General features: G+C 41.5%; 1 protein-coding gene across 2 annotated transcripts in view; it reads left to right on the top strand.

The window, feature by feature from the left end:
• ASXL3 (ASXL transcriptional regulator 3) overlaps positions 1-21,499 on the top strand; it is a gene marked incomplete at both ends in the record, with an annotated part of 167,875 nt that extends 146,376 nt beyond the window's left edge. For both annotated transcript variants that reach the window (XM_079717245.1, XM_079717246.1), the window contains 4 exons: positions 5,705-5,801; positions 7,942-8,047; positions 13,146-15,102; positions 17,804-21,499. In XM_079717245.1, coding sequence (XP_079573371.1) covers positions 5,705-5,801; positions 7,942-8,047; positions 13,146-15,102; positions 17,804-21,499 — 5,856 coding nt within the window. The remainder of the gene's footprint in view (positions 1-5,704; positions 5,802-7,941; positions 8,048-13,145; positions 15,103-17,803) is intronic.
• Positions 21,500-25,418: the final 3,919 nt, after the last annotated feature.

The raw sequence follows: 25,418 nt of genomic DNA on the forward strand, positions 1-25,418 counted from the left end.
TGGACTTGAGGATATGGGGAAGGGGAAGGGTAAGCTGTGACAAAGGGAAAGAGAGGCATGGACATATATACACTACCAAACGTAAGGTAGATAGATAGTGGGAAGCAGCCGCAGAGCACAGGGAGATCATCTCGGTGCTTTGTGACCGCCTGGAGGGGTGGGATGGGGAGGGTGGGAGGGAGGGAGATGCATGAGGGAGGGGATGGGGGAACAGATGTATATGTATGACTGATTCACTTTGTTATAAAGCAGAAACTAATAAAAAAAATAAAAAAAAATAAAAAGAATTACATTTTCTCTTACGGATAAAACTTGAGCCATACTTATATAGAGTCTTCTGAGCCGTCTGAATCATACTTAATGGTAAGGTAAAAAATGAAAAATTACCCTTTAGAAAGAATGAATATACTGACTTTAATTCCTACTGGGGTATAGAATACAAGGGCACTGATGCTTGATCAGGGTATAAGAGGGTCAGTAATAACAGCTATAGTCTCTCTGCTCATTACTCCTTTGCTTTTGCATCAGACTCCTGGTTGGCCTCTCACTGACTAGGTTGTCTTTGCTCTAAAGACCCTATTGATTGTTTTATTGGACACAACAACTAGTATAGTGTACTGTACACGGTGTTGACCTAAGTAATTGCACATGGCTTGATAGATATTAGCACATACACAGTACAGATCTTCTTGAAACTCTTTCTTTCCTTTCAGCTACGATGCCGTCTGCTTTGATTTTCTTCCTACCTCTGGCTGCTCTTTCTCAGTCTTCCTAACAGGATTTACTTCTTCTGCCCATTCCTCCAACGTTGGTGTTCCTCAGGGCCCTGCTTTAAGCCATCTTCTCTTTTGGTAAATCCTTCCTGGGTGTTCTCATCCATATCCATGTTTGCAGTTACACTTTCTTTGCTACTAATGACTAATTTTCTGTGTTTGATTCCTTCCTCACCATTGAGCTTCTTCCCCGAGTTTCAGCTCTTGATTAGATCATCTTTACTTGGATGCCTTCATGATGTCCTTATATTAGCATATCCAAAGAAAGACCCATCATTTCTCTGTCCAAGACACTGCCCCTCCTGTGCCTTTTCCTGTCCTGACAGCTGTTTCCAGCATCTACCAAATTATCCAAGCCTTATTCTTGGCCATCATCTTTCATGCCTTTATCTCATTCACCACCCACACACACGCTCACTCAGCCCCATCATTTCTGGTTCCCTTATTCCTCCTGGAGGACATGCATCTTTACTCCCACTGCCTGAACAGTCTTAAGACTTTTCATCATTTGTTCCATGGCCTTCTCTTGGTACTTCTTGACAGAAGTCCCTGTTTCTTGTCCTGTCTTTATCCAGGGCATTCTTTACACTGCATGCAGAATGATATATCTAAGACATCAATTTGGAATTATAATCAGCATCTCAACCTTAATTGTTTCAAAACTAAACCTCATACTCCCATAGTGTTTTCCGTTGTAATAAATAGCAATTTCATAATTTCAATTGCCAAGGCCAGAAGTCTTTGGTGTCACCCTTGCCTGCTTGCTTTCTCTCATACCACACATCCAATCCATCATCAAGTCCTGCGGGCTGAACCTTCAGAATATAATCAGAACCCAACCATTTCTCACCACCTCTACAGCTGTCAACCTAGTCAAGCTACTATTTGGATTATCTCAATAACTACATACTCAACTCCCTGGTGAGTCTTTATCTTCTAAAACTATGCTCTCCAATACAGTAGCTGCTAGCCAGCAGTGACTACTGAGCTTTAGAACTATGGGTGATCTGAATTGAGATGTGTTATAAAAATATATACTGGATATGAAAAGATTAGTATACAAAGAGAATGAGAAATATCTCAATAATATTTCGTGTTGATTATATATTGAAACAATAACATTTTGGATAGGTTGGATTAAATAAAATGTGTTATTAGAATTAATTTCATGTTTCTTTTCCTATTTTAATGTGATCATTAGAATAATTAAAATCACAGATGTGGCCCAATGTTTATATTGCTGTTGGACAGCTCTAAAGTCTTTTTTAAATGCAGCTGTCAGAGCTATCCTTTTGAAATGTCAGATCTTTTCATTTGTCAGGCCAAAATCCCAGAGGCTTTCCAGCTCGCTTGAGGGAAAAGCCAGTCTTTACAGTGGGCTCCGAGGCCCAGTGTGATCCTGGCCCCTCAGCCCCTGTTTCTCCTGCTTCTAAAGTTTTTCCATCTCTTAGGGCCTCCTCGCAAGCCCCACCTGAGGGCCTCTGCATTTACATCCCTCCACCAAGCACGCTCTCCCAACCATGGCTGCGTCGCGTGGCTCCTTCACTCATTCAGGTTTCAGCTCCGGTGTCCTGATCAACAGTGAGCATTTAGAGAGGCTCATCCTGGACACACCATCTACATCAGCAGTCCACTTCCCCGCACACACTCAGCACGAACCTTTTCGTCTTGTTTTGGCTTCGCTTTGAATCGCTCCCCATTACCTGTAGGATGAAGTCCAAATTGCTGAGTATATCTAGGTGTCCCGTTATGATTTAGCCACTTTCTGACTCTCCAGCACATTTCTCACGCTTCCTCTAAGCAACCCACGTGCCACGCATTCCGAATCACTTGCAAGAAACCCCAAATTTTAAAAAAGGGATAAAGAATCTTTTAGAGGTGCAAAGGATTATTATTAAATGTAAATATATTCTCATACAGAATTAACATTCCTCAAACTTCAAACATTGGATGGTTTGCAAGTAGCAATAACATCTTAATCCTTTGAATTCCACTGATATCCATCCCATAAAATGTACGTTAATATAATCAACCCCAAAGGCAAATGATATACTCACCAATAGAGACTTAAATTTTTGTGAAAGGATCTCTCCACAAATAAGTTTTCCTTTAACCATACTTATTTTCTTCCACAACAGCACAGAGTTTTTCTCCTTCTAATTAAAAAAGAAGCATAGCTTATCAATAGCTTGTTTGGATACTTCACTATAAGAGAGTTAGGGGAGTTTTTAGAATGAATGTTTCTATTGTGGGTAATCAGAAAAACAAGAATTTATAGCTCTGCGATAAATAAATAAATAAAACTTTCAGAAACGTTTATTGTTCCAGCTCATTAAAATGCCATGTCTTTTGGACAGTATTTCTTAAACGCCATAAAATTAATAGTGTATTTTAAAAGTTTTATTGGCACATATTTAATTTAGCCCCAGTGTTTAATTGTGCTGTCTCAGACAGGCTGGAAGCCTGGCAGTTAATATTATTTTTCGGTTTTAAAAGAAAAACATTTTCCTCCCGGGCTAGCTTCCATACTCTTGAATGTGTTCATTTCACACTGCCTTGCATTTTCATGTGCTGAAATCTTGAGACTCTGTCAGAGCTAATCTGGATCTGGTATTTCTTTGTGTTTTAAAATTATGCTGAAATTTCAATTAATAGCTAATCATTCCCCTGGCCTGGCAGAACACACCAAACTAAAATCCTATATGTCAGCTACCGGAGTTAAATTTTAAATCTTTCTCTTACACGAAGCAAGGACAGGGCAATAAACATTTATTGAGTACCTGCAATATAATAGGCATTGTGCATGGACTCCAAATTATAAAGCACCATGCATGTTCTCAGATGTAGAAAATCTAACCTTTTCCATTGTGCCTTCCATAACTGTACTTCATAGTAAACCAATTCCTTTTTTTCTTCAGGGCGCTTGCCTTCCACCTACTAGTCCTAACTGTTGGGGACACAGCACCAAATGGCATCCCTTGACTCAGTTCATATACTGCGTGCCAGCAGATAGTGTCCTAGGAGTGTCCAATTAAAAGGTGGGAAGGCGAGGACATTTAGCCACTCACGTCTTGGGGCTGTGGTAAGACCCTGAGGCGGGACACGTGCATGGCGATGTCACTGTACGTCACAGCCATGCTGAGCTCAAGTGGGTGGGAGAGATGCATAGGGACCAGAACCATCTGCTGTATGGGGAATATGTTCAGAATATAAGGGCAGAGCCTTTTTCTTTACTGCCACCGTATTGCCTGCACCCAAAAAGTACCCGGTATACAGGTTCGTATGAGTGACTTAATAAGTATCTATTGAATGAAGATGAAATAATTGTGAGTAAACAGTGAATCCATGAATGAACAAAGTCTTGCCTGAAATTTTGCAAGTGCATTGAATACTTTAGTATGGTTATCAGTATCTTCTTAGTTGAGGAAACTCAAGATCTCAAATCTGTGGCTGTCATGATGGCAGCATCCAGGATGTCTCACATCTGTTCAGTGTCTCTCTTTTCTGGATTTGTTGACCATTATCCGGCGTTGAGTTGCTAGTATAATATTTACTTTTAGCCTCAGTATTCTCCTTGGCTCCCGAATGATGGTTTAGCTGACATATTCATGAAGGCATGATTTGAATTAAATTTTAAAAGAGGGACAGTATCTCAGTGGGTGAAAATGGGGTGTAGAGAAGACTGCAAACGAACAAAAACATGGGGCTAAGACGTGTCTGAGTGTGTTTTCAGATAGCAGTGACTTATTAGTGCTTAGGACACATGGGGTGTCTATGAGAGTAAGAGGAAATCTTTGAAAATGTAACTGGAGCTACAGTTTGCCAAACTGACTCAATAGCAGGCTAAAACATCTTCACACCTTCATGAACGGTCCAGTTACTGATTGTTTGTGATGTTCCGCCTCTACAACAAAGCTCCCACTCTGTATTGTATGCTTTATATAAAACCATTCTGCCCCAGTCCTGTTACTTGCCCAAGACTCTAACCCATTTCACCTCTGGCATCAAGTTCTTCCTAACCACTCACGTCCACCTAGATACCCTCCCCTAGCTTTTTTTTTTTTTTTCCCCTTCTTAATTCCCACTCACCTCATGCTTGGCATTGTTTAACTTTTTATGTGTTCTGTCTTCACTCCTCAACTACATGAGAAGCCAGCCTAGGACAACACTAATTATTTTTATCCCCTGTGTCAGCAAGCAGAATACATTCACAGGGCAGATGTAGTAAATAGTTGGAAAGTTAAAAGCATCCAGTTCGATGATGCTTATCCAAATCTCTTCTATACGTACATGAATTTGAAAAATAATAAATTTGAGGAAAAAGGTTAGTAGCATATAGTTGCACAGATTTTAAACTTTGTATACCTGTTTTCTCTGTACACCCAAAGAGGTGAGAAGAATAGAGTGAAGGGTATGTATGACAGTGTGGGTGTATTTGTTTTAATGTTTCAGAACTTTGTCATCTGAACCTCAGACAGTGGAAGAATCCAAGTGATCAGACTAGATTTCTTTAGCTTCCACAAACTTTAGAGAATTTAATTAAAAAATAATCTAAAGGTGTACACATATGTAGATTTTTAATTTGGTATCATTTAAGGCATATAAAAATGACAAAGATATAAATTTTTTGATTAAATCACATACATTTGTTATACTAACCACTGATAATGGAAATGCCTAATACAGATTTCCTTTAAGTTGATGTATTTAGTCATTATAATAGTCACTGTAAGCAGTGCAGTTTTCCTACTAGGAAATTCATCTTTTGTTAGATTCCTTTCCTCCCTGCCTTTTACCCTGCTCTTTCTCTCTCTCGCTCTTTCTCTCTCTCTCACACACACACTCACACCCTCAGTTTTTGCTTCTTCCCTGCATACTTTTGCTTTGAATTATTCTTAATGGAATCTTGTTTTTGTCGGCTTATTTCCTAGATGGGAAGTGATGGAATTTTACGCCTCAGTACTTCAGCTCTAAATAATGAATTCTTTGCATATGCAGCACAAGGCTGGAAACAGCGACTGGCAGAAGGTAAATTTCTATTTTCCATTACTATTTGACATATTTAAGTCAACAGACTGTACTGAGATTTGCACCTTTCTCTGCTTCCCAAGCCGTTTCCCCCCCCGCTGAAGTATACTTGAGTAAAAACTCACATCCTATTTCAAATGACTTCGTTAATTCTTTTGTTATACTTTGCATTTTTGATGTCCAGTATTTTTATTTATTTATTTATTTATTTATTTTTGCTGTATTGAGTCTTCGTTTCTGTGCGAGGGCTCAACTAGAGAAAGTCCAGTATTTTTGAAGAAAGCATGACGTTATCTGGAACATAATAAAAATTTTTGATATAGCAAGATTTTCTTTGGAATAATCATTTTAACTATGTGTTTGATGCATTGTGTATTCTTTAATGTCCGAGAGCCTGGAAGAATCTTCTTTTAATACAGTCTTCCCCTGAAGCCACCACTTCATCTTATCATTCCTTTAGTCACCAAGCTTCATGAAAGACTAAAAAATACCCAGTGTTACCACATTTTTACTCCCTTACCCACTCACATTTTTATGGTTGGGTGTGACCCCACCATACACAATGGGAACAGTCCCTTCTGGAGAATACGAATGGCTTTCTCATTGCAAAGTTCACTTTCCTCTTCTCAGTCCTTGGCATTTCATCTTCCTTCTCCTATGTCTCACTTGTTATCTACCCCATCTAATTTGAAACCATCTGCCTTTGACATTCATAATATATTTTAAATTGTGTCTGACAGCCTTTTCTCACCTTCCTTCAGGAGCTCCTGTTCTTTCACCTGATGGTAAATGGTGATGTCTCCACCATTCTCTTCCCTGCTATTTGCTTTTGCAACTATTCCCATACTCTAAGAGCCTCATTCAGCTGGTTTCACCTATATAACCCACATGCTGAGAATGTCCAAATCTGGCTGGAAGTCCTCTTTCCCAATCCTTTGCTGCTCCATTCCACAAACCTGCTGGATCTTTCCAGTATCAGGCACCTTAAAACCAAAATGCCAGTATTAAACTCTCTTCCCTTTTTTTTTTTTTTTTTTTTTTTTTTTGCGGTATGCGGGCCCCCCACCGCCGTGGCCTCTCCCATTGCAGAGCACAGGCTCCGGACGTGTAGGTTCAGCGGCCATGGCTCACGAGCCCAGCCGCTCCGCGACATGTGGGATCCTCCCGGACAGGGGCACGAACCCGTGTCCCCTGCATCGGCAGGCGGACTCTCAACCACTGCGCCACCAGGGAAGCCCTCTCTTCCCTTTTAATGTCTACTGTTTCTTCTGCCTTCTGTCTACTAAGGTCACCCCTTTTTCTCACAGCTCCTCACTTTGAAACCTTGATGATGTCTTTGTTCCTCTTCCTTCTCCCCAGGTCCATCTGGTTATGAACTGTTACTTGTGTCTTTGAATCTTCTTCAACATTCTCAAGATGCTGGCCTGACTGTAATCTCCATCTCTCATCTATGCTACTCAGTAGCCTCCCAGCCAGTTTCTAAGTTGCTTATTTGGCCATATTCCTCCCACACTCAACACCGCCAGGACCTCCCTCTGTCTCTTACAGGAATAATTCAGGGTTCTCTTTAAAACATGTGTTGGGTAATTGGCCACCGCCTACCTTTCCTATTTCACTTCGTCCTGTGTTCTACTCATAATTGGCCACTCAAAAGCATATAAATATACATATTCATATCTCTGTGCCTTGTGAACTAATTACTTTATGAAAGCTTGATCATCTTTCAAAAGCTAACTCAAGAATCAGGTTCTATGTATGGTCTTCCCTAATCAACTTAGGGAGGATTAAGTACTTTCCCTACACTTAATCTTATGACCTATATAGGGCTTTCCACATTCTGTTATTATACTCAACTGTGTGCTTTTTCTTTTACCAGACTGGTTTCATCAAGGACACTGAATATACACTTTCATTTAGAACCCCTAGCACTCAGTACATTTGCTAAATGCTTTAGAGTCTGTCTAAGAATAAATGACTGAGTGATGTTCAGAAAAAAAGAAGCTGTAGAAATATTATCAGTACTCAGCTTTTTTACCTTTTGGCATCCATAGAAGTTTATTCAAATTAGTTACATGTTTTCTTTATTAACTGGCAAAACATATGACAACTTTTACTCAATATCTAAGCATTTTCTTTCTAGGAGAGTTTACTCCAGAAATGCAATTGCGGATAAGGCAAGAAATTGAAAAGGAAAAGAAAACAGAACCCTGGAAAGAAAAATTCTTTGAAAGGTTTTACGGAGAAAAGTAAGTACTAGAGCATTTTCTTCTCATTTCTCTTAGAAGGAAATTAAAATGTAATTCTCTGTTTCACTTAGCACAATCATATGCTATACAACTTTATAAACGTGTGATAAAAGGCAATAGTCTCTCAGTGTAAGAAGCTGCAGGTAAAATTATAGTGGCATATCAGCACTTAAATTTTAAAAATGCATTTCAAGGGTTTATAAATTGTCCATGAAAATTCATTTTGGACTGAAAGTAGCACATGAAATTCTATAGAAGTCAATTTTGGCTTTCCTAACTGGATTTTAGTAAAAATCTCCTGTTTTTTTTTTAATCTAAGCATTTTCATTAATAAATGCGTTAGAGATAAGTAGTCTTGGACACATATTTAATTCTCACATTTTTTTCCAAAAATTTTGACTCTCCATATACATTTGTTTAGTCCTTATTTGGGGGAGAGCCTGAGGTATTACCCTTTACTCTATCCATTTTCCTCTTTATGTAAAACCACTTTTTTTTTTTTTTTTTTTTTGCGGTACACGGGCCTCTCACTGTTGTGGCCTCTCCCGTTGCGGAGCACAGGCTCCGGACGTGCAGGCTCAGCGGCCATGGCTCACGAGCCCAGCCACTCCACAGCATGTGGGATCTTCCCGGACCGGGGCACGAACCCGTGTCCCCTGCATCGGCAGGCGGACTCTCAACCACTGCGCCACCAGGGAAGCCCTGTAAAACCACTTTTTAAAAAACGTATTTTATTCAAGTAGTTGATTTGCAATGAGTTAATTTCTGCTGTACAGCAAAGTGATTCAGTTATACATGTATATACATTATTTTTATATTCTTTTCCATTATGGTTTATCATAGGATATTGAATATAGTTCCCTGTGCTATACAGTAGGACCTTGTTTATCCATTCTACATATATATAATAGTTTGCATATGCTAATCCCAAACTCCCAGTCCATCCTGCCCCCAGCCCCACTTGGCAACCAAAAGTCTGTTCTCTGTGTCTATGAATCTGTTTCATAGATAAGTTCATTTGTGTCATATTTTAGATTCCACATATAAGTGATATCATACAGTATTTGTCTTTCTCTGTGTGACTTAACTTCACTTAGTATGATAATCTCTAGGTACATCCGTGTTGCTGTAAATGACATTATTTCATTATTTTTTTATGGCTAGGTAATATTCCATTGTGTATATATACATACCACATCTTCTTTATCCATTCATCTTTTGATGGATGTTTAGGTTGTTTCCATGTCTTGGCTATTATGAATAGTGCTGCTATGAACATATGGGTGCATATATCTTTTTGAATTATAGTTTTGTCTGGATATATGCCCATGAGTGGGATTGCTGGATCATACGGCAACTCTATTTTTAGCTTTTTTTTTTTTTTTTTTTTTTTTTTTGCGGTAGGCGGGCCTCTCACTGTTGTGGCCTCTCCCCTTGCGGAGCACAGGCTCCGGAGCACAGGCTCAGCGGCCACGGCTCACGGGCCCAGCCGCTCCGCGGCATGTGGGATCCTCCCAGACCGGGGCACGAACCCGCGTCCCCTGCATCGGCAGGCGGACTCTCAACCACTGCGCCACCAGGGAAGCCCTATTTTTAGCTTTTTGAGGAACCTCCGTACTGTTCTCCATAGTGACTGCACCAATTTACATGCCCACCAATAGTATAGGAGGCTATAACCGCTTTTTAATTTATTGTTTTTATTTGTGTATGTGTGTGTTTTAAAAATAATACCAGTCACACCTAAGTATGGTACTGACTGAGATAATTTGAAAGTAGTTTCTCCTTTGCCTCATGGTTAACAGGAACATATTCTCCTTGGGCAGAATTTGAATCTCACAGACATTCAGATCCCTAAGAAAGAAAGGGATTTAAGAGCTGACAATTGACAGCAACTTTAGATCATCATGGGTAGAAGACCTTGTGCTTTAATTCCCACATACACAATTAATGCTTGAAAGTCGTTGTTTTGTGTAAAAGACACTGAGGTGGTTGCAGGCAACACAGCCTGTACCATTTGATCTAATTTCACAAAACTCTCCCTGTAAATGAGGAAAACCATCGGGGGAGCCTCACATGAGCGCTCGTCGTAAAAAGACATCACGTGATGAGCAGCCTGCTTACTCTGAGCAGCCTTGCCTCTGGTGAGTCGTCCTAAGTAGCCCTCCTCCTGAGTTTGAGTAGGAAGGCTCCTTTTCAGTTGCTGCCCTAGGACTTTGGATGCATATACATATTTCAGCAAAGCTAAAAGGAGATAATTAATGTCCTTTCTCAAAAATTAAAATTGTGGCAGGCTAGTTACAGGCTAGTTACCAGCAGTATTACTCAAGCCTGGCGGCGTCACAATCTTCATTGGAGCTTTTAAAAATAGGTACAGATTTCCGACACCCACCCCAGATGTACTGATGGGTGATCTCCAGGAGTTGAGCCCAGGAATCTGTATTTTTAGATGCTTTCCCATCGTGCTCATGTACAGCAGGATTAAGAACCCTGCCTTCCTTACCTTTTCTGACAAAGGGGATGTTGGGAACACTCTTGTCAGTAATGGCAGAAGCATAACCAAGTTAGTTACCTCCAAAAAACTGGTCCTTAATTTTTGTTGAGTGTTGGGCCTGTGCTTTTATCAATTCAGTATTCATGCAGCATCGCCTCCCTGCCACACATTATCCTAGATGCCAGAGAGCCTGCACTGTAGAGACCATACAGAGAGTTTTTCCTCAGTCAGCAAATAATCATTGAACATACTCCGGCTCTGATAGGTTTCTAAGAGCTTTGCAAATATTGTTTCACTTAACCCTCCCAACCAACCTATAAGGTGGGTACCATTATTATTCTTATTTTAAAAAGGGTTTAGGAAACTGAGAGGCAGTGAAACTAAGTAATTTCCCCAGTTTTACATGGTGTGGTTAAGTAATTGGCTCACCTGCAAATCCTTCTCAGAAAAATTCACACACCTACAATTTTTTACATGAAATTTGGGGGCTCCGTAGACTCTCATGGATATCAAGTTAAAGAATCCTGTCCTGGAAGGTGACAGCTACAATACTGTGAGTAAACATGACTCCCCATCAGCATCATTGAGTTCTGAATACAAACAGTTCTTTTACTTGGTTGACCCTTTTCTTGCTGTAGTTTATCCATGGAGTTTCTGTCCCCTTACATCCCTGGACTTCTTGCTTGTCTTTTCCTATCTTTGATTACATATTGGATGACTGATGTATTTTGGACATTTCATTGACTGCCCTTCTAGTTTTGTTACTTCTAGATTACCTACATTCCCTCAATATGTGAGGGATATTTTCCTAGCATCAGATAATTTTCAGTTGACTGACACCATGTGCCTTCTCATTATTCTAAGTTTTCCCAAGAATGTTAGCACTGAAATTCAGCTTTAGTTAAGATCTGTCTGATTTAGTTTTCTGCTCTTTGAGATCCTTATTTTGGTTCTTATTGGCTTATTCTGCCTATAATACAGTACTGTCCTATATTCATTTTAATTACTTATAGGGATCCCATGTATATGCTAACTCAAAATTATAGGAGTTGGTCTGTTGATTTGCGGTCTAGATTTCAGGCGGTCAGAGTTTTCCTTTGTGTGGTTATGTGGTGTGCTGTGAACGTCTTCCTTCTATGCCTTATGCCGCCTTAAATCTGTTTTCCCATGAAAATAATAAAATGTTTACACGTATGTTTTATACAGTGCTGTTTTCCATATGAGATATATATATTATATACATATATGATATTTAATAATATTAAATATATTTAATAATATTCTTATTAATCAACTAGCTGAAATTTGGCTGCCAGTGGGTAGATTCTGTGTGTTCTCCATCTAACCTAGTATCAGTGGTACATCTGCTTGATCTGGCCCCAGGAGACCTTATTCCTAGCTGATTATTCTGCTCTAAATTCATCTGTAGTGTAGTTATATTATTCTGTTCCTCTCACTATAATATAAATTGTGGTTTAATTTGAACCCATCTTAGGGAAAGTTGAAAGAGAAGAGACTAATTATGAAGGAAGTGTCCTCTATCTTCCTTTCTCAGCCTTCTGAATTTTAGTGAAGAACGCAATGATCAAATACCCAAAAAGTGTATTCAATTTTATTTCCCTTTCATTTTGAGGATTTAATTTAACTAAAAGGTTGAAGAAGATTTTACTGAGGTATTTTCCTGTTATAACTGTATTTCCTCACTCAAATATGTTTCTTCCTCTGGGAATGTTCTCTCTTCTGCTCATCTTTGTAATTGCCTGTACTCTAATTTAACTTCATTTAGAACAGCATATTTCCCTACCATCTGATGCTGACATTGTAACTTAGTATGACAGGAAATAGTGATTTACAATATTGTTGATTGCAAATTCTGAGAACCTTTACCTTATGACCTGAACATTAGACTGGGCTATTTCTTGATATTCTACATTAACTTTTTATGGAATATCTTTACAGTAAGAGTTCTACATGAAAGAATTTTTAAAAGTCTTGCCTCACATGAATGTAATCTAGTAGAATCAACTTTGATGACCTCAAATATGTTTATTATTCTTTAGTGAAATTTCCATCTTGTCTTAGGTTAGACACTTAGATATTGTACTAAAATATGGTGATGGACACCTTTTACATTTGGTTAAGAGAACTTAATCTTTGGAAGTCATTTCCATTTCAAGATTTTACAACATACCCATCTTCCATTGATCTTAATTATTTGGTTATGTTGCATCCTTTAAGGACTATGTAATTTTCTATTATAAGGACATATTTCTACTTTCTGACTTTAAAAAATGTAGGTCTTATACATTCTTTTGCTTTTCAGCCCATATTTTATTTAATCATTTTAGTATGCAATCTCCCTTGCTTACAGAATAAAAATCAATACTTTTTAAACAGAAGTAGAGTTTATTTTAGTTATGATTATAAAAGCAGTAGCAAAACTAATCCATCATAAACTGTTTACATAAGCTAAACATGTTACTTAGTGATTTTAAAATTAATTTTATGCATTTACTTCTATGAATACTATATTTGGTAAGAGATCCAAGTTGTACCTTTCATGTTTTGTGGTTGAACAATAATTTAATATTTCTAATTTCTGTTCAGGTTGGGCATGTCAAGAGAGGACTCTATAAAGCTCACATCTGGACCAAATAATGATGGAGCTGAAAGTAGTTCTTCATGTGGGACCTCTGGCCTTCCTGGTCTATCTTCACAGACTCCCTTGAAAGAACAACAGCCAAAAAGCATGAAAAGTCCAACTTCTCCAGAGCCTGATTTCTGTGCTACACTTTGTCCCATGGTAGATGTAGGTAAAGATGTAATGACAGAGTCAGAATCAGAGGACATCTTAATCCCCGAAGAATCTGTGATTCAGGAAGAAATTGAGGAAGAGGTAGAGACTAGCATCTGTGAGTGCCAGGATGAGAATCACAAGACAATACCTGAATTTTCTGAGGAGTCAGAAAGTCCAGCCAACTCTCATGAGGAGCCCCAAATAGCACCTCCTGAAGATAACTTGGAATCCTGTGTTATAATGAATGATGTTTTAGAAACTTTGCCTCATATGGAAGTTAAAGTGGAAGAGAAATCAGAATCTCCCCAGGAAGAGATGTCAGTTGTCATTGATCAGCTAGAAGTCTGTGACTCTCTTGTTCCTTCCACTTCATCTGGGACTCATGTCAATGACACAGAACATAAGGAGCCAGAAACTGCACTAGAGACCAACGCTCCAAAAATGAAAACAGGGTCATCGTCTTTAGAAGGCCAATTTCGAAGTGAAGGAATCACTGTAGATATGGAGCTGCAGAGTGATCCTGATGAACAGCTTTCTGAAAATGCTTGCATCTCTGAAACGTCCCTCTCTTCTGAGAGCCCAGAGGGAGCCTGTACCAGCCTGACATCCCCAGGAGGGGAAACCCAATCCACTTCAGAAGAATCATGTACCCCAGCCTCCCTTGAGACAACATTTTGTTCTGAGGTGTCCAGCACTGAAAATGTGGACAAATATAATCAGCGAAATGCCACTAATGAAAATCTTCATGCATCTTTGATGTCAGAAATCTCTCCAATATCCACTTCACCTGAAATATCAGAAGCGTCTTTGATGTCCAATTTACCGTTAACATCTGAAGCATCCCCAGTATCGAATTTACCTTTAACATCAGAAACCTCGCCCATGTCTGATTTACCTTTGACATCAGAAACTTCTTCAGTGTCTTCCATGCTTCTCACATCTGAGACCACTTTTATATCCAGTTTGCCACTTCCTTCAGAAACATCTCCAATTTCCAGTTCTTCCATGAATGAAAGAATGGTGCATCAACAAAGAAAATCAACTTCCATATCTGAAGAACCACTCTCCCCCCAGAAAGATGAAGGTTCTGCCCCTGCCAAGCCCCTGGGAGAGAGCCTTACCTCTCAGCAGAAGACTCTATCAAATACTCCTGAGCCTATCAAAATGGGTTCTTCTTCCATTGCTCCTGAAGCATATTCATCAGAAGAATTGCACAATAAGACCCTGAATCAGCAGCCTTGTAAATCACATGTTGAAACTGAGAAGCCCTATCCCGCTTCGATTCCAGAACTCCCTTCTACAGAAATGATAAAAGTTAAAAATCATAATGTCCTGCAAAGAACAGAAAAGAAAGTGATGTCTTCACCATTGGAATTACCTGTCTTTTCTGAAGAGACAGAGAGTAAGGGAAATGAGCTCCCATCAGCTAAATTACAGGACAAACAATACATCTCATCGGTGGATAAGGCTTCATTTTCAGAAGGCTCTAGAAATAAAATGCATAAGCCAGGGAGCTCACAGAATCGGTTGGAGACCTCTCATACTTCCAAGTTGTCAGAGCCCTCCAAGTCCCCAGATGGGGTAAGAAATGAAAGTAGAGAATCTGAGATATCGAAGAGGAAAACCGCAGAGCATCACAGCTTTGGGATCTGTAAAGAGAAGAGGGCTAGGATAGAAGATGACCAGTCAAGCCGGAACATCTCATCCAGCAGTCCATCTGAGAAAGAACAGCCTCCAAGAGAGGAACCAAGGGTTCCACCTCTCAAGGTATGGTATTTTTTTTTTTAAAAGGAAATTCCATAGATAGACTTTTTCTATTTAGATACTTAATTTTTCAAAAATAAATATAGCAGTTTATAATCTAATACTCCCAGCACCAGTCTAATATTAAATGATCCTTTTCAGACTGTGTTGAGCTCATACAGTAAGTTTAGATAGATGTACATATTTAGACCTTGGCATTTAAGGAAAAAGAAGGAGGGAGGGAGAACAGGGCCTGGAGGAGCCCACAGGCCACTGAGATACAGGGTCTCTGGGGGACTCCACAGTGTAGGACAGAGACCTGTATAAACTTGGAAGAATTTGAAAGATAATTCAGCATCCTATAAAAGTTCAGTAGGACTAGAGAAAGCAGTAGTCAAAAGTCAGAGGCTTGCACTCAAGAAATGAAGGCACGTGTTATCTCTTCATTCATTTTCCAACAAATGTTGAACACCCCCTCTGCCTAGCAGAGAGGAGCTAGCTTCTGAAAGAGCCTCATTAAACATTTCTTGAATAAATCAATGAAATCACTTCACAAACCCTGAGGAAAATGCTATAGATACATAGGTATACAAATCCTACTATTTTATTTCCAAAATAATAAAGAAGTATTTAACTTCACACAATAATAAAGCCTGTAGATGAACATTCCTATTTATATATTTTATTTTGATCCCAGGTAGATTTTAACTCTCAGAAAACAACTCTTGTATATAAATTGACTCTGCCTAACTAAACTAAAAATTAAGGTTAACTCAAAGAATTACAAATATACTCAAGATTTGTTTTTCTTAATCTTTCTCTTTATTTTGCTCTGCTCTGACACCTACTTTTAATATGTGACTCATGATCTCCCTAAGGTTGACTTTTAGGGGTATGATTGTAATTATTCTATTTAATAAAGCAGTCCCTATTAAATAAGATTCTAGAGATATAAAAGATGAATATTAAGCTCCCATTAAAACCCCGCTGTGCATTTTAATTTCTGAAGCAATGAAAAGAAAAGTATAAGCATGCTTTCCATAGGAAATATTTTTCAACATTTCAGTCTAATTTTTTTGTCAGAAGCTTATTTTCAAAGTGATATATACTTTATGTAAAGACAGATGGATAGAGAGATACAATAAATATATTTAATGTTTGTTAGGCTTAATGTTTTTAATTTTTTAAACTAAGGGAAATATTTAAAAGGTAAAACTGAATTCCTTTTCTAAATTCATCTATCTTTGGAACCTTTGGATTAGAAGAGAGCCATCAGAAATTTGAAAATGAGAAACGAGATAGCTCAGGAAGATAATCCATCTACCAAAGTACTAAAGCATAATTCCAAATTGACACGATCTTGTAGTATGTGTCAGGTATTTATAATGTCAATATATGTAAATGCACATATGTTAAGAAGAGAGGTGTAAGTTTTCTGGGAAGATTTTTTCTAGAGGAAAAAATATAAGGAAATCTAGTACGTGTCAACAGCACAGAATGGGGAGCCCAAAGGCTCTGTCACTCCCTAGTTATATGAACTCAAGGCGGCCCATCTCCAGGGGCTCGGTTTTTTCAACCGTAAATGAAGGGCTTTAACTAGATCCCTGCCAGCTCTACAAATCTATGACTCTGGGAATATTCTTAGTGACTAAAGCATCATAGGCATTGCTTTGGGATGTTTGTTGTTAGGTCTTGTGCCTCATGAATTTGGTGATGACTGAGTCTCTTAATTAGATGAGTGGGTGAACAGTGTGGGTTGAGACATTTACTAAATTCAGCAGATTGTAGATTTCCAATATCAAATAAGCTGCCCAACCCATACTCTCTTTTGGAGGCAGAAAACTAGAGTTGCCCTTGCTTTCAAGAAAACGTAATAATAATAATAAAATCCCTTTGGAAAGCAAAGCACTTTCACAAGTATAGTCTCATTCCATCTTTATAACACCACTGTGAAAGAAATAGACCAGAAATAACTAGTCTTACTGTTTACAGTTTACAACAGTCATATTGTATGCTTATTTTATATATATTTTATATATATATATATATATATATATATATATATGGCGGCATGCTAGGTGGTATGGGACCACATAAAACCTACAGAGTCTCTGACTCGGGGAGATTATTGGAGAAACTGAAGTACACAGTGATTTGCCTAGGTTCACAGCATTCCTTTGTGTGAAGCCAGGCTGAGAATTCTAGTCTTCTGACCCTTGGCTAGGTCTTTTTCCTTTTTCCTTTGTGTCAAATTAAGACAGATAAATTAAGGCAGATAAATTCAAATAGAGTTTTGAATATCTCTATTCTTCCTGGCTGGCCTGAGTATCTTCATGCCAGCCAGGAAGATAAGTTGAAAGCTTACTATTTCTAACTCTTTTTAGCTCACCTCATTTTAAGAAGCCTGGGCTTTGTTTCCATTTATATGAGGCTTTAAAAGACGTTTCATTTCCATGCCAAATGAAGTCACCGGTTAATATTTTATGGATTAAAAACAGAGGTTAAAAATTTTAATTTTCACATTCGTGCTGCGTTTATTGCTGCTTTATACCCCAGAGGCCCATTCAGGGTATTAGGTGCCGTCCTTGCCCCCTCAGGAGAGGATGCGGCTACTCCCCGCCCTCGCGTGCCTGTGTCCCCACGTCCTTCTGTGATCATGTACACGTGCGTCTTGTCTGTGATCGTGTACACGCACTTTACCTTTCCATTTTCCCCCTTCCTGTAGATACAGCTTTCCAAAATCGGGCCACCCTTTATTATCAAGAGCCAACCAGTCTCCAAACCAGAGGCTCGCGCGTCATCTGGCACATCGGTCAGTGGCGGGAGGAACACGGGAGCCAGGACCCTGGCGGACATCAAGGCCCGAGCCCAGCAAGCAAGGGCCCAGCGAGAGGCGGCAGCAGCGGCAGCCGTGGCGGCTGCCGCAAGCATCGTTTCGGGAGCTATGGGGAGCCCAGGAGAGGGCGGAAAGGCCAGAACTCTGGCGCATATCAAAGAGCAGACGAAGGTGAAGCTCTTCGCAAAGCATCAAGCCCGAGCCCACCTCTTCCAGAACACTAAAGAGCCCCGGTTGCCTCCGCTCGGCTCAAAGGAAGGGCCTCCAAGCTTAGAAGTCTCTTCTGCCCCGGAAACAAAAATCGAAGGCTCGCCTGGTGTCATCATTGTCAATCCAAACTGCCGATCTCCCAGCAACAAGGCTGCGCACCTCCGGGAGCCCACCACTGTACTACAGCAGTCTCTCAACCCGACCAAACTTCCAGAAATTGCCACGGACTTATCTGTGCATAGTTCTGACGAAAACACTCCCGTGTCGCACTTGTCTGAGAAAGTTGTTTCATCTACCTCTTCTGAAAATAGCAGCGTGCCCGTGCTTTTTAACAAAAATCCCGTCCCCGTGTCTGTCTGCAGCACTGCTATGTCGGGAGCAATTAAAGAACATCCCTTTGTGAGTTCTGTTGATAAATCCTCTGTCCTAATGTCTGTTGACAGTGCAAACACTACAATTTCTGCTTGTAACATAAGCATGTTAAAAACCATCCAGGGCACGGACACTCCATGCATAGCCATTATACCAAAATGTATTGAGAGCACCCCTCTTCCGGCCACCACGGAGGGCTCCAGCGCAGCGAGCCCCCGGGATGACACACAGTTACTGGCACCCAGCAGCAGCGCGGGCAGCCTGGTCTCCAGTCAGTACACCTCTGTGCCAACTTCCTCCATTGGAAGCAACTTGCCAAACCATCTCTCCACTAGCTCTGTCTTGATTCCCCCAACGGGAATGAACAGCAGATTTCCTTCTGAGAAGATAGCCATGCCTGGGAGCGAAGAACAGGCCACCATGTCCATGGGCACCACTGTGAGAGCTGCCCTCGGCTGCAGGGACCCCGTTGCAGTCACTGACGCCCTGGTGGCACGCCCACCTGTCGCAGCGTTTACCGCAAGCATGCTGACTGTAAACTCTTATGACAGTCCTCCCACGTTAAGTGCTGAAAGCTTGGACAAAACTTCAGGGACTCGGAACAGGGCAGACACTTCTGGGAGACCTCAGCCACCCCCGGGGGGCTTCGCGCCAGCAGCCATAAACCGCTCGATTCCGTGTAAAGTCATCGTCGACCACAGCACCACGCTGACCTCCACGTCATCTCTGACTGTCCCTCTTGAGAGCACAGAAGCCGGCGTGGACCTCCAGAGCAGGTCTGGGAGGACGGAAGCAGCCATCCAGCCCGTGGCGTGTCCGCAGGTGTCTGTCATCAGCAGGCCCGAGCCGGTTGCAAGCGAAGGCGGAGATCACGGTCCCAGTTTCATTGCTGCTTCCGCGGCAAAACAAGACAGTCAAACGATGCAGGCCACCTGCCCGGGTCTCCGTGAAGGACCCCTCGTCGTTCCAGATAACTTAAAGGCGGGGACTCCCCTGAGTCTCAGCTTTGCTGAGCAGGCGCATGGCATAACCGCGTTCAAAAGTGAAGCCGACACAACTTGTAGCCATCAGTATAACCCGGGCAGCCGGATCTGCTGGGGCGAGGACGGGGTGAGGAGTGCAGGACAGCCTCTGCTCAGCCACCCTGGTTCCAGTAAACAGAAGGAGTATCTGGAGCAGGGCTGTCCGAAGGCCATCAAGACCGAGCATGCCAGCTCCTCGCATGTGGCGGAACTTCACCCCAGGAATCTCATCACAAGCGTCCCTCTCCCCGTGAAGTCCGAACCTCACGACGTGGACAGGGGCTTTAGGATGGACGCCGACGACTTCCCTGGCCCTGAGCTGCATCCTCCAGCTGCAGGGGCAGCCCCGAGTGTGCAACAGACGCAGACCGTGCAGGCCCCCGCCTCTGGTCCCATGGAAGAGGCCATCTCTCTGGCTACGGACACCCTGAAAAGAGTTCCCAGCGCAGGGAGCTCCAGCTGCCGTCTGTCATCGGTGGAGGCGAACAATCCCCTCGTCACACAGTTACTCCAGGGCAACTTGCCTTTGGAGAAAGTGTTGCCCCAGCCCAGACTGGGAGCCAAGCTCGAAATCAACAGGCTTCCTCTGCCTCTTCAAACTACCTCAGTGGGTAAAACAGCCCCCGAGAGGAGCGTGGTTGAAATGCCCCCTAGTTCTCCCAATCCAGACGGGAAAGGCTATCTGGCAGGAGCTCTCGCACCACTACAAATGAGGAAGCGGGAGAACCACCCCAAGAAGAGAGTCGCCAGGACCGGGGGGGAACACACTCAAGTGAAATGTGAGCCAGGGAAGTTGTTGGCAGACGCAGATGTGAAAGCGGTGCCGTGTGTCATCAGCTCCGGCATGAATCAGCTGGGACTCAGCCAGCCGCTGAAGCAGGAGTGGCTGAACAAGCACCCTGTGCAGAGCAAGATGGCTCACAGCCCTGAGGTCAAACAGCAGAAACGGCTGCTCCCCTCGTGTAGCTTCCAGCAGAACCTGTTTCACGTCGACAAGAAGGACGGCTTCCACCCCGACGCTGGGACCTCCCACAGACAGCAGTTTTACCAAATGCCTCTGGCTGCCAGGGGCCCCATTCCTACCGCGGCTCTGTTACCAGCCTCTGCCAAAGCCCCCGTGGGCTGTAACACGTTTTCCTTCAACAGGCATCTTGAGCAAAAGGGACTGGGAGAGGTTGGCCTCTCCTCAGCACCTCACCAGCTAAGGTTAGCCAATATGGTGCCCCCCAACATGCCCATGAAAGAAGGCGATGACATGGGGGGGACCCCGCACGGGGTGCCGCACAAAGCACTAGTGCATCCCCCGCCCCCTCCCCCCTTGGCTTTGCCCCCACCCCCGCCGCCGCCACCGCCACTACCTCCACCTCTTCCTAATCCAGAAGTCCCCTCCGATCAAAAACAACCGCCAGTTACCATGGAAACCACTAAGAGACTTAGTTGGCCACAGTCCACGGGCATATGTAGCAATATAAAATCGGAACCTCTTTCTTTTGAGGAAGGTTTAAGCAGCAGCTGTGAACTGGGCATGAAACAAGTTTCCTATGACCAGAATGAAATGAAAGAACAGTTGAAGGCGTTTGCGCTGAAAAATGCAGATTTCTCTTCCTATTTGCTTTCTGAGCCACAGAAGCCTTTTACCCAATTAGCTGCTCAGAAAATGCAGGTGCAGCAACAACAGCAGCTCTGTGGAAATTATCCAACAATACACTTCGGTAGCACGAGCTTCAAAAGGGCAGCATCTGCAATTGAAAAGTCCATTGGGATTTTGGGAAGTGGCTCCAATCCCACCACGGGTCTGCCTGGTCAGAACGCTCAGATGCCCGTTCAGAACTTTGCCGACAGCAGCAACGTGGATGAGTTGGAACTGAAATGCTCTTGCCGGCTGAAAGCCATGATTGTGTGCAAAGGCTGTGGGGCCTTCTGCCACGACGACTGCATAGGGCCTTCTAAACTCTGTGTAGCTTGCCTGGTTGTGCGATAAGAGCTGAGTGAAAGATGCAGTATCCCTTTTCACCACGGAAAAGCCAAACGGCGTCAGCAACAACAAATTGAACAGCTCAGTGGTTTATAGCGTGCTAATTTATTTTACTTTGGAACAGATGATCTTTTCTCTAGATGATTATTTTCTTGCATTTCTGGGAAAGGAGAGATCACATTCCAGCCGAGGGGCTCAACAGCATGTCTTTTACATATTTAGTTGCCATTTGCAGCTTTGGAAAGTTTCTATTCGTGTGTATACAGGTCACTCCCAATTTGTTTCTTTCTTTTTTTAATCCAGGTGTAGATAGGAAAAGGACATTTTAAACTACTTAATGGTAACCAGAAATGGAGATGTGGAGAGAGATCGGTAACAGCAATTTAAGGTGGTGATGCATTCTTCTGTAGATTAACCGTTACAGCGAGGGTGCCAACAGTTGACTCCTTTGGACCTAACTTTACCATAGTGATTACATCATATTTGGAAAAGGGAATCTGATTTAAGTGTATGATTCCTTGTATTTACTCATATCACAAAAGATATTAAAGGAGGTATGCCATTAATGAACTCCACTGTCCTTATTCTCTTTCCTCCCTTTTGACTCTTTTCAGAGACTGGCAGATTCTCTGGCTCTGCCTTGGACATGGTACACATATTGTAGTGAAATGTCTTTTCCACCTGAAATTGCAGTGTGGGCCTCATGCCCAGCAATCTGGTTCAAGCCCTTTGACACCTGAGACTGTAAGATCAGTTGGACAACAGAGAGCCATAGGCCCAGAGGATTTCAGAGCTTCATGTGTGGCTTCTAAGAGCAAGTATGAAAAAAAAATGCCCTCAAATTCAAAGCAAACAAGTAAAATGCTGTGTATGCAAACACACCTAAATGCGTTGGCGATGTAAATATCGGTCCTTTCTATTCACTCTAATACAATTACTAGATATTAAAATTGGGGGGAAATAATCGTAACCCTTTATTGACGACACCAGTGCATTCTGGCTTCCGACTTTGCAGAGGTTGACCACCTCTTTTTAAAGTATCATTGATGATGAGAGGGCCTGTAGAAGGCTGAAGTGTCAACATTTTTCTGAACAGTTTTTTCCTCATGAGTCATGATCTATGTAATTATATTTGACTCTCAACTAACCCTTATTTTAAAAAATTGTTCTGGGTGTTGCATGTTTTGTTTCCGCCCCCACCCCCCCTCAGGTGAATTCAGTGCATTCTTCATATTTGGGGGAGTGGAACTGCTTTTGAAAAAGGGATACTGCATCTTACAACTATTGTCAGTGTTTATCCAGTAGTCTGGGTGTTGAGTATTTGAGCTCCATTCCATGTACTGTGGCCACCCTCATGCCAGAGAACAGCTGTAGTTCAGCAGGCTCTGTTCCCTAAAGCAAGTTCAAAAGCACATGCACACTGTGGGAAGGTGTAAGAACAAAGACCATGTCCATTTAACTTCAGATTACAGAGCACAAAATGTGGAGTACCATTAACCCACTGGTTGATTGTGGCTGTCGAATTTTTAAAAATATGGGGGGAAAATCTTCTGTATCCAGGGTAAGAATTTGACAGATATTTTCACAAGGGATCATCCTAATCAATGTTAACTTTTGACATTCCCTTAAAATATATCTTAAAAATTAACTGGAATGAGCAGAAATTTCATTCCTGGGGAAGAAAAAAACTTGTGATTTTTTTTTATAGTAATCAACCATGGTATATTTTTTTCCTCCATATTTATTATTGTGATGTTGCAAATATCATTAGGTGATAGAGATGTCATTTTCACTAACAAATTGCTGATAGTGAAAGATACTTGATCTTAGAAAGAAAGCAAAGCAAAGAAGGCCTACCTCCGCGGCTGAGATTCGGTGCTTCAGTTGCTGTCACTTCTGTTTTTCACGTTAAAATTAACAGAATTAATGATTGAGAATATTAGCAATGCACTTAACCAGCCCTTCCCAAGGAAGGCTGCGTTAGTTCCAGCAGATCCCTAGTTCCCTGTGCACCAGGTGGTTTGGGTGGTGTCCTCATCAGCGGTGTCTTTGTGGTCTGCTTGGCTCTGATGTCATCTTGGTTCAGAAGGGCATGCTCTAGTCTCACAGAGGGGCACCCCTATACTAGACACTTGCATGCCAGCTCCTTCTGCTGAATTCAGTTGCCGCTCTACCAGTGTCAGATACTGTCTACACCAGCAGATTCAACACTACCACATCAGTAACTGACACCGAGTTGAAACTGTGGTCTTCACAACCTTTGCACTCTGCATATGAGGCAAAATTGAGGTTGATGTGATACCAAGCTCATTATCAGTTCCATCATTGTGGGGTACTGCATGCAAATTACTTACTGGGAATACAGAAAAGTATCCTTCTCTATGTTCTGATTTTTCTCATAATAAGTTTGGAAAATCAATTGCTGATCACACGTGGATTGTACCACCCTGGTCCAAAGAGCGTAATATTTCTCTGCCCTTGCTCTTTTTTGCCCCGGTTTAAATTCTTAGTGTTTGCATATGGTTTATATTACTGAAAAATTAATATCTTTGGGCTAGAAGAATGGAAAGAAAAATTCAGTAGTAAAAAGTGGGTCAGATATGTTACAAGTGGCCATTTAATATATATACAAAACCCAGTATATTTGGATTAGACGAGCAGGTTCTTAGTTTCCTGATATCCACAGATATCTGCCTATGTGCAAATGGAGTATGTTATTTACTACATGGTTATTGTGGTGTAATGTGCAAATTTTAGTGTGTGCATTATCCTGATGATTGGACACTGTGATATCCCTATCAGGAATAGAGCTTGCACATCTAACATGTAATTTTTAATTATTATTTTCACAAAGGATGTATTTCCCTAAGTAGCACTTTTGGAACAGGGGAAGGAAGAAAACTGCTATTCCCTGATCCCCCTCCTATACAGTATGCATATGCCTGAGATTGTATAAAGACATTTAGGTAGTTAATGGGCATGTTAATACAAACGTTCTGATGCAAATTAATTTTCAGAATGAAAATATTTTTCCTTCCCCAAAGTGAGAATAGCAGAAATGTCAGTGACCTGAGCAACGTAGTTATATGGACTATTTCCCTGCTAAGGTCTAGTTTGAAGAAAAAACTTGAAAACAAACCTTTGAGGTTGAGCCTGGTTGCTATAAAGACTTTGTGGTGGTATGTGTTTCTGGGATGAGCTATGGAAGGTTTAGCTGACTTCTAGAGCTTGGATATTCTTATTCATCCAAAATAAACAGATACAAACAAGCTGGTGTGTACAGTGCTTCATAAAGAAGCCAAGAGTAAGAATACATGATGCTACAGCCCCATGCCCTTTACAAACACTTGCACAGTTTCAAAAGGGGAAGTTACTGTGGCCTTGGTTTCCCAGTTCCTCCTGGGTCTGGTCCAGTCCCAGGTGACAGAAGCTGAAGCGCCGTTAAGGGTTGCATCCTCTCAGTGGTGTGGAAGTCAGCACCGCGCTAGCCGCCTGGAGAGAGTGAGCCCGCTGAACACGCAAAGCCCAGAGTCACTGTCCATGTTTCTAGAGAACAATGTGAAGAGTCCTAGGAAAGGAACTCATCAGACTGTCAGGGGCCTATGTAGCCAAAATGTCACTGAATATAAAAATCTTGTCTTCAGTCCTCATGCTTTGTCACTGTAAAGCAAACAAAAAGCGTTTTTACTATAATTTAAAGGAGCTGCTTTTTTGTAGCACATACTATTTCGCTTTGTACCCTATTTGATAGTTGCAGAATAATTTAGACTGTAGAAAAACTTTGTTGTATTTGTACTGTTCATGAATGTTTCCAAAAAAAAGTGCTTTACTTGCTTGCCATAATTTTTCTTGTACTGCTGTATTTTTCCCCCTGGCTTCATGGAAACCTAATCTGATTCCTCTTTTCAGTACAGTTTTTTGTTTG

The sequence above is a fragment of the Hyperoodon ampullatus genome, assembly GCF_949752795.1.
Source record: "Hyperoodon ampullatus genome assembly, chromosome: 13".
NCBI classification, from domain to species: Eukaryota; Metazoa; Chordata; class Mammalia; order Artiodactyla; family Ziphiidae; genus Hyperoodon; species Hyperoodon ampullatus.